Source organism: Aspergillus thermomutatus (assembly GCF_002237265.1).
Source record: "Aspergillus thermomutatus strain HMR AF 39 chromosome Unknown NODE_474, whole genome shotgun sequence".
In the NCBI taxonomy this organism is placed as follows: Eukaryota; Fungi; Ascomycota; class Eurotiomycetes; order Eurotiales; family Aspergillaceae; genus Aspergillus; species Aspergillus thermomutatus.
In genome coordinates this window covers 1-9756 of record NW_020798524.1, presented here as the reverse complement: position 1 = coordinate 9756, position 9756 = coordinate 1, and the positions used below count along the sequence as shown (strand labels likewise).

The 9756-nt window shown below is 46.5% G+C and overlaps 4 protein-coding genes across 4 annotated transcripts; 2 read left to right on the top strand and 2 right to left on the bottom strand.

Moving 5' to 3' along the window:
- Nucleotides 1–1184: 1184 nt before the first annotated feature.
- On the top strand, nucleotides 1185–3418 carry CDV56_101162 (nucleic acid/nucleotide deaminase domain-containing protein; the record flags this gene model as incomplete). The annotated part of the gene is made up of 2 exons (XM_026754781.1): nucleotides 1185–3154; nucleotides 3214–3418. 2 exons carry the CDS (start codon nucleotides 1185–1187, stop codon nucleotides 3416–3418), a joined length of 2175 nt encoding a protein of 724 aa, XP_026609586.1.
- A 217-nt stretch (nucleotides 3419–3635) lies between these two features.
- Nucleotides 3636–5948, bottom strand: CDV56_100793 (uncharacterized protein; the record flags this gene model as incomplete). The annotated part of the gene is made up of 3 exons (XM_026754412.1): nucleotides 3636–4256; nucleotides 5263–5754; nucleotides 5811–5948. The coding sequence occupies 3 exons, from the start codon at nucleotides 5946–5948 to the stop codon at nucleotides 3636–3638; spliced, it is 1251 nt and encodes a 416-aa protein (XP_026609585.1).
- A 300-nt stretch (nucleotides 5949–6248) lies between these two features.
- CDV56_100609 (ankyrin repeat domain-containing protein) lies at nucleotides 6249–6930 on the top strand (the record flags this gene model as incomplete). Its single annotated transcript, XM_026754228.1, has 2 exons — nucleotides 6249–6634; nucleotides 6699–6930. The coding sequence occupies 2 exons, from the start codon at nucleotides 6249–6251 to the stop codon at nucleotides 6928–6930; spliced, it is 618 nt and encodes a 205-aa protein (XP_026609584.1).
- Nucleotides 6931–8540: 1610 nt separating this feature from the next.
- On the bottom strand, nucleotides 8541–9304 carry CDV56_100142 (SGNH/GDSL hydrolase family protein; the record flags this gene model as incomplete). Its single annotated transcript, XM_026753761.1, has 3 exons — nucleotides 8541–8706; nucleotides 8756–8944; nucleotides 9000–9304. 3 exons carry the CDS (start codon nucleotides 9302–9304, stop codon nucleotides 8541–8543), a joined length of 660 nt encoding a protein of 219 aa, XP_026609583.1.
- Nucleotides 9305–9756: the final 452 nt, after the last annotated feature.

Here is a 9756-nt window from a genome sequence, read left to right as displayed (position 1 = left end):
GGCAGCGCGCGGAGGGGGAGCTGTCCCTTATCCTAGGCAGGGCGCCTGGATTGAGAGCCTGTTCTGAAGATTCAATAGAGTATGGCCTTCCTGGGTGAGAAGGCTCGTGAGGGTTTATATGTGGGATGTGGCAGCGTGGCAGCGTGGGCGAGGACTGGCAAGGGCGAATGAGCAGGGCTACAGAAAGTCACGTTACCGTGACCTTGCAGGGGCGAATCAGAGGACGTAGATGTTGGAACGTGACCCCGTCCCCTGTGGCTTAGCTCCCTCGCTTAGTCATCATTAGATAGATTTCTGGTCCCGTCCCGGACTCCCGGGTACCATCCAATAGACAAGCATCCATCGCTTCACAGTAGAGGGCGGTCATGGCCCGGGATCACATGGTGCGGGACCTGTTATACTATTCTCTTATCTCTTATCTCTTACTTATTGAATCGTTACTAAGTTTCCAATCTCCAAACTAAGTATGCGATGTCCCTACTATATGATATTCAATATTCAATATTCAATATTCTTACTATACAATATTCAATAATTTGATATCCTTACTATACGGTATTTGATATCAGTGCAATATGTGCGAGCACAGGAGGCCAGGAGTGGTGAGACATAATCATTGTAAAAAAAAGCAAATTTCTGTTTGTATAAATAGTCCGCTATAATTACAAATCCACTCCGCGCGTCTCATGGGCCATTAACATTATAGTTTTAGCGCTAGGGCGGCCTCCATAAATAGCAGTATGGGGAACATAATCTAGCCAAAGCCTACTCTATCTAAAGTATCTAAAAGTAAGGATATAAGATCCACTGATCTGAATCCTGGTACAGAAGTCTGGGAGGGTGAAGAAACTGACATGCATCCCATCACGAAGTAGACTGAGCTGGGTTTGTTATATGTAGCCCATACAGTAGTTAAATAATAAATTCTTGTTCTTGTATGCTTTTTGGTTATTTTCCGAAAATGAGCAGGGTGTGATTTTGGCCCATTGCGGTGGTAAAACTTCCATGGGCGCTTAAGGAATACCATGATTGGTTGAGCTGAAGAAATCAGCGCCCGATGAGAATAGCCAATGAGGCGCTGAGATGGCCACATAGACCCTCTGCTAATTCAGGTGGGGTTACAGCGTGTTGATAATAAAGGAACTGACCAGACCTCTCCAGTGCTGGGAATACATGAAAACAATATGAGTGCCATTGTAGGTTTTGACCACCTTGGCTTCCTTGCTCTATCCTTCCTTCTTCACATCTATGAAGCGCAGCAAGATCCCGAAAATGTTAGCGGCGAAGACGAGGAACCCGATGACGAGAACGATTCAATAACATTGCATGAGCTATCGACTTCCTATCCAAAAGAGAGACAACTTGCCAAGTTTTTAGACTCGATCGCGGAAACGTTTTCGCGGGAAAAATCTATTCCTCGAGCGGGAGGGCAGCGACATATACGACGCAGGGGTAATGCAACGGGAAAGGGAGCGCGTCAAGTCTCTGCTTCCGGTTTGGTTATGGCGAACCAACAACCTACGGTTTACATCGCAAAAAATGAGGGCACAGACGAGGAGGACAAGAAGGAGGACAAGAAGTTGGCCGATACTCTAACGACCTGGATCCGGGCTATCGCGTCTACGGGGAAGCGGCCGGCTATTGACAAAGACAAGGTCTGGACGGAGCTGTTGAGCTACTACAAGCAGCGCCTAGATGTGTATGCCGCACAAATAGAATCCTTTTCTGTGGCGGAAATCACTGCCGCCTTTGTGGAAGGATCGAATGGAGTTGCTCGTGCCTGGGAGCTGCATAGCCTGTCTGTTGAATACAAAATTGACAAGTCCACTGAGGTACTCCGGCGCATGGTATCTATCGCATATGAACTACGCTACGAACCGAATCCTGCCACCCTGTCTCCGCGAAGCAGAAAGGGGAGGAACTCAATTTGCTTTTTGGGGCGTCTCAGATCAGCATACGAAACATTCAAGGAGACCGCCATCCAGCTTCAAAAGTCATTTGCGAAGCTGAGTATCGTTTGTCTCCAAGCACTGGATAGTATGCGATTTACAAGGAGGGAGGTTGAGGAACGGATCCAGATTCTGGCGAGGAAAGAAGGAAAGCCTCAGCTGAAAAAAAAGGAGATTCGAAAGGCGTTGGGTGAGAAACCTGAGATAAGGACTCATTGCCATGCAGAAATACAGCTGCTTTTGCATCTTGAAAGTTATACCTCTCCCGAGGAGCATCCATTCCCGTATCTAGGGTGCAGCAAGAAGACATGTTGGCTATGTCATCAGTTTTTGTCTCGGTATAAGAGCAAGAAGACAGATAAAGGGAATTTCTACCAGACAAGGGGCTCTCATAGAAAAGTTTACCCGCTTTGGCACATTAGACAACCCGCTGACCCACGAATGCAATTCTATCTCTCGACTACTCTTCAGGATATTCAAGACTTGATGAATGCGAAGCTCCCAATCGTCTCTCATATCCAACGACCTGCCCAGGCAGAGTCTTCAGCAAATGTTACAGTCGCCGGGGGAGCGCTCAAACGACGTGCGCTTGCAAAGCAGAGAATGATGGAATCCTCAAGGGAGTCAAAAAGCAGCAAAGACGAAATGACCATCTTAGACGACTTTGTGTGCTCTAAAGAGTGTTTCAGGATCCCGGCCAACGGAGAGACGCCCCACTTTCTCAGCATTGATTTCTATAGGTCTCCCCAAAACTACATGGGCCACGAGCCTCCAACTTGGTGTATTCCGGACTTCAGTGCATATTGGAGCAACTTCAACTTTGAGCGTGTCTATCGCGTATTCAAGTTGAACAAACAAGAACCGGGGGAGCTGAACGGAGAGTACGTCTTGTACTGGTGTTGTAACGATGGCCTCCAACCGAACCGGTGCCTGATGTCTCTCCTGGGAATCGAGTCTCTGCGGATTGATGAGTACTTCTGGTATGGAGATGTCTTTATCACGCGCTTTCATGAAGATGATAAAACATTTGAGTTCTCCTGTGAAGACGTGCCTCGGGCCTTTTCGGGCTGCAAGGAGTTGCTTACGAACCTGATTTGGTCCTACTGGAAGAGCAAAGAACCCAAGAACGCTATTCTCGAATGGCAGTATTTAGAGGCCAAGCAAGAAAAGCATAATGCCGATAAGCAGATAATACTCGGAAGAATGTACGATACTGACTCATCCAGATATGTTTCACTAAATGCTAATATCTTACGTTTTCCAGGTCCAGAAACGAGCGAGAGATTTTGAAACAGATGCCGTGGATGTTAGAATATCTGGCCATCACCGCTTGCGATGATGACGCTTTGGTTGATGCATCTATTCGCGAAAGCAAGGATCACCCGGGAATGGCGGAGGTATCAGTGGTGCATCGCAAGACTGCCATGGAGCAAAGAGGCTGGAAAGGGTTTTCAAGTAATGACCTCTAGACGGCAAGGAAGAAGTGATCCGCATAGGGACGAACATTATGTAGCCTGAAATACCACCATCCGATATCCGCTGTACCAATCCCAAGAAGATGGATGCTCTCAAAAGCGGCTCAAATCCAGTGGCCCGTACCGAAGAAAATTCGTCCACCTGCACCAAAGAATACTCACGCTTGGTATCTAGCCAAGACTTGATAATTCATTGCTGTATTCAGCTTCTTCAGCCATTCAGGACATGGTGAGATAGTTGCCAGTCATTTCTTGCTGCCAGCATTGAAATGTACCAAATGCCTAGACGAACAGTCAACTGGTTCCCACTCGCAGTCCAAGGAATAGCATTCCCCACCGCCAAATGACCACTTTGCGCCAATCTCTTCACAGGTACAAGCTCAGTATCTGTCACGATAAATCCGTACTTTGTCTTGTTCTGTACCATGTAGTAGTTCAGCTGCGAGAGCACTTGCTTGTATTCCCTGGCGTCTTGCGCATCCGTAGTTGTTCTCCACTCTGATTTCCATTTCCAGGAGACCTTTAAATCTGCAGGGGCACGGTTGTCTCCGGTGCCTAAAGTGTCGGAAGATCTGAGGATCGCCGTGTCTGGCTTAAACTGGTCAAGCAAGGTTGCTGCTGAGCCACCATCAAAGGTAACCGCTTCGTGATTCGCAGTAGCGGTGAGGGAAGGGTTCTGCTCGAATCCAGCTCGTAGCGCCCTCCTGACGCGTGGGTATATGTATTCAACGAAGCGGTCGTGGAACAACATCTCGTCCCTGATAGGCCGAGGAGGCGATGTTGGCATCGGATCCGATGGGATTGGGGTGCCATTGAGCACCGCACCATAATCCTGTATTATCCTGGAGTAGCTGAAATCCGACCACGAGACGACATTTTTGATATCTCTCCAGCTATATTTGTTGTTTGTGGTGGTCGAGGTCCTTGTAGTATTTTGATGACTCAAAGCGGGGGGGCATCTTTCGTCAAGTACTCTAAAAGAGTCTGGTGCGACATTATCTTCCGTTGCAGTCGTGTTCGAATAAGGGAATGATGATATGGACTTAGGAATGGAAAGACTGGGCTTCAAACCGCTTTTATATTTCTAACTGTACACATGGAGAGAGTAGACCATGAAGTTCCATCACGGCAGCACCAAGCTTAACGAATAACCCAAGGACCGATGCTTGGTGTTCATGCGAACTTCAAGTAGCTGCTTACGACCTACAATCCCTCTTCAGAACAGATTAGTACTTTGAGGTATTCGGTATGGTATAGGTTGAAGAGCTCGCGTCCAAGAAACAATATTCTGCGGAAAGAACGAATGACTTCAACCGGTTGCATTCATGCCAGGAGTAGTTAAATGTCTACTGTACGGTTTGGATAGAGTAATACAGCTTCATATTGAAGAGGCGACTTTGTCTTGCATTCCTGGTATACTTCGAATAGGTCAATTGGCTGGTTGTGTACATCCTCGCAAGTCGTGTAGGCTTGGTGTCATTAATTACACATGTTCTTATTACGTTACCGAAGCATGTACTTCTTTTGGTTGGTATGGAAGCTTTAAAGATGAAGCTCAAAACTAGTACCCCTGTCTGAGGAAGAATATGCTTGCTAACACACAGTATCTTGTTTCTAGGATTGTGGTTGAAGGGTAGTGGACAGTCAAAGAAGTGCAGATCGAGCTAGTTAAACTGAATAATGTAGAACTTCAAGGAAAATCCCAGGAGATCACAATAGGAGAAGCTTATGATAAAAAGCTTCTATCCGTCTGTCGGTGGAGGTATGGATGCCTCCTTCTGTATCTAGCCAAATGTCAGTCAAACGTAGGATGAGGGATGAGGGATGAGGGTACTAACGAGTTTGCGAGCGCAGCTGCAGAAAAATTCGACTTCAGACTCAATCTCATCAGCGAGATTGAGATCCCCTCGCTTCTCCGCAAAAAACACGATTGACACATCAAAATCGACCCAAACAATCCTATTAGAGACAACCAGAGCATTCTTGGGCTCTGCATCGTTGTGGATGACCCACGCGGAATGGATGGCTTTAAGACCTTCAATTGCCAGTTGCAATAGCCCTGGAGTGACATTCTTCGCCGTAAGCGAGGTCGCGCCAGGCAGGTATTGCGTCAAGATTGCACATGGTCGTCTTCTATCATTTTTAAAAGAATCAAGGCTGTTCCCAAAAAGTTCAGGGTCAAGGTTTTCATATGTTCCGTAAAACAGAGGAACAAATCCACGGTCGCAAACACCCCGAGAACGGAGAGCTTCGTATGTTTGAGATTCACAGCGGTAACGGCAGAGATCCCGGCCATCATCCGAAAAGCCTGGGTCATCTCCCATATGGAACTAAATGAGAACTGATCAGCACTGTTTGATCGGCCGGTTAGATGCGATTCGCAGACCACTTTGAGGCAACACTCCGCACCCTTGTAAGTGACATAGAATATCTCAGATGCCTCTGACGTATGTATACTCTTGATAACCTTGACGTGCTTCGGCTCGAATATCATGTTGGAGCTTAACGCGACACGTATAGTCATGATGGTATAGATGGCTGGATCCTGTGATGCTGAGGTTCCATGCTATGGATGACTAAGTTCGATCGTGCTTAACTTAACTAACTATATAGTTAATCATTTGGAGCAACACAAAGAAACATGCTTTGGCGTACTTTTTGCTTGTAGAAAGAAAACTACGTCGGGTTTGGTGACTAAGAAATACTTTAAATACCACTCCCTCGCCACCTGTTGCTTGAGTACATAATACGTCCCGCTTCATTGAAGCTCCCAAATAAGGGTGATCGTTAATCCTTACTATCGTTGTTTTTGATCCAACCCGCTATGGATGTCCTGCCTCCGCCAGATTACCCTCCTATCAAGCCGAGCGAGTACCCTCAAATTCCAACTCGAACGCCACCCGCGACCCTTGACAAATTGCATGCTTTTTGCGTCAGTGGTGATATCCAGAAATTCCGGGAGGTTCTTGACTCACCAAGTTCTTCGTCGGAGGGTTTTGACATATGTGACTTCTATGCGATAATGATCGAAGCCATCAAACGAGATGATGCGCAGTTCATCAAAGAGCTGCTTGATCGCGGCTTGCCCATGGATCCACTCTATGCATTAGAAGCCATAAAAGTAAAGGGGAAGGATGCTCTGAAAGTTTTCCTTCAAAATGGGTGGGATATCAATCAGCCAGTGAGTGAGCTTAAACCTCCCGTACTAGGGTGAGACTCATGATCCCAATATCTTCAAAAATTTACTGGAGATAACATTATAACATTTCCTCAGCTATGCTATTGCAGATGAGGAGATGGCAGCTTGGCTCCTTGATCATGGAGCTGATCCCAATCGTCAATGCGTTATTGATCTCACCCCATTCTCCTTTGCTGTCGAAAGCGCCTCCATTTCTGTGATCCACCTCATTCTCAGTCGTGGCGGAAATGTTCAAAAAGGCCAGCTCCTTCATCATGCAATTGAACGGCAGTCAGATACCATCGAGGTATTAAAGACTTCTCATTGAAAAGGAGCACATATTAATTCAACTATGTACGAGAACCATTATCCTTCTTGGGCGTTATTCTATTTTATGGGTCTCGGAACAGCCCTGCACAAAGCAGCTGAACTTGGAAAAGTGGATGTAGTTCACTACTTGATCAGCAGAGGAGCCAACCGGAGTATTAAAGATGCAAATGGTCGTACAGCTATGGAGTGTGCGCAAATGTTGAGCCAGTGGGAAGTCATCAAGGCATTAGAGAACGGGAAATAGCTCGTCTCTTCTGTCCTCATGTTACGTGTTTCCGGGTACCTGTCTTCCTGGGCTTTTGGATGATCTGGTCCATACACTCAGTGTCTTTCCTTTTGCGTCAACCTGCCGAGTTACCGAAATCCAAGAACTATAATATAAACCAACGTTATCTAAGCGCGGTCCTACGCGGTATACTGTACTTTCTTGCAACACTACAAATGATTATCTTGAGGCCCACAATGCAATATCCAGCAAGTAACACCAAGCTGACATACAGAGATTAGCATTGCTGCGGGATCAACGCATATAATTTGGTATAGAGATGATATAGTTCAGGCCACCTAATCTCGACCCTTGGTTCCCTGCAACGGTTACTTTCGACTACACAAACGGAAAGACGACATACAGCAATCACTACCACTACCTACTTCATATTTTCTGGTTTGACTCGATTTGTTGTCAAGGACTTAGTATCATATTCAGAATTATATAGATTCAGTCCATCACTCCGAGAAACACATACTGGGTCGCCCAGGGGTACTTTTGTTGGATGCATCCCTTCTTTTCGCTTCGGAGACTGGGCTAAGCCACAAAATATGAGTAAAGTGCTTCTTCAGAGTCGAAATGAAGGGGATTGTATACTCTCAGGAGCAGTATAAATAATGCAAAACCTCAATGTGATATATGCTGAAGATTAACCACATCAAGCCACTTTCAGTTCAACCTCACTGAAGTATAGAAAATTCCTTTGATATCCTTTTACTTGTGATCTGCCAATACCACCTTCTAAATAGAGAATATGTGCAATGCTTCTTAAAGTTGTTACAATGTCTGTATGAATACAGCAGGTGGGGTGAGCTGTGAGGTATATGGCGTGAGTCTGCAGGGCACCATCGGGAGCCAGTGCTTGAGTAATTAGCCTAACAGATGCGTGTAGTCTGAGGAACTGTGGTCGTGTGCTCTGTGGAGGGGACTGTATAGACAGGGTACAGTGCTTGAATGGCATTTGGGTAGGGCGTGGCAGAGGTCTGGCTGATGTACCTAAATATCTCTTGTATTTGCGAGGAGGTGTGTGTTGGAGAGCATTGAGTGTATGGCTTGCCCATAAGAGATGCATGGAGTTGCCGTCGCACGTGGACTGGTGGCCATCCTCGGAGGACCGCGATGATCTCACTTCGAGGACGCAGTTCTTAATAGATAGCCCAATAGCTACGAGATACGTATAGAAACTATCTAATCAAAATATTCAACAGTTGCTGAGTTCTTCTGTTGTGGTCTGGTACGGAAGGATGCGACTATGCTCAATGTATCAAATGGGAAAGGGGCTGAGGGTCAGTTACACGTCAACCCGGAAGTACAGGTACAGAGCCCTCAGATAACTCTCATTATAAGCCTTTGTCCTTGAGCAGCGCAATTAAATGCTCCCCGACCACATCCCCAACGAGCCTATACCCCTCGGCAGTTAAATGCAGCCCATCATCCCAGATCTTCTCTTTGAATTCCTCTGTGGCGTTGTGGTAGGGCAGTGCGCCATGCAAGTCAAATGCGTGGCTATTCCAGATTAGTTGCTTTGCAGTATTCTCGGCTTTATTGGACTCACAATCCCTCCGCTTTATGAGCGAGTATGGACGAGTTCACTTTGTTTCTATTTGTGTTAAGCGTCGTACTGACAGCCGAACATTCAGGGATGGTCAGGGCGAGAACATGTGCGCCGCTGTCTAGAGCTACCTCCCACACGTCTTGCAGGGCAGGGTATATCTTCGAAGCTGGATACCTAGTCCCGAGATCACTGCTTATATTAGTATATCAGATTCCTCAGGCGTAAAGAATGAAAGGAAACCGACTTTGTTCCCCCGAGAATGATAACCCAGTCATAGTTGGATCCGTCAACTGTAATGGTCAGCACTGCAACAAAGACAAGTGGAGTAGACACACATTTTGCCTGGATTCGAGGCAGGAATTTGCCGGCAGGACTGACGACCAAATCACCTGGAAGGCCGTCCTCGTCGACGGTGAATGTGGTAGTGGGAAACGCTGCCTGCAGTTTATTTTTCAGTGTCAAGGCGTATGGATGGTAGTCGCATCCAAAATGGTAGTATCCAGCTGTCAGAGAGTCTCCAAAACAGAGTACTGAGAGTTCCTTGCCCATGTTGAATATCTAGATGGTGTGTTTGTTTATTTGTTAGAGGCATCTCATTGCTTTTTATACCCCGCGCATATCAAATCGCGCTAGACCCAAACTAGCAACCAAGCATGGCTTTCAGCTGCAAAATTCTTCACATTGATCACCTTATTATTCATAGGATAATGGAAGGAAGCTTCTGTAAAAAGATATGCGAGTGAAATTGAGAACATAATAAGTATTCAAGAAATCCTCCCAATCGGGGTATCACGCTTGTCAACTCCTCGAGGACTATGCGCACTCGGCCGATCTGGTAACCAAATAAATCCCTGCTCATGTTTCACGCATTCTCCCTACTTCGTTTCAGCCGGCTCATCATGGTTGAGCACTTCAAGCAATTGATCCGCGGTCAAATGATCCGAGACATGCTCCATCCGATGGACATAAACGCACTTGCCCCCTCGGAACACCCACTCGCC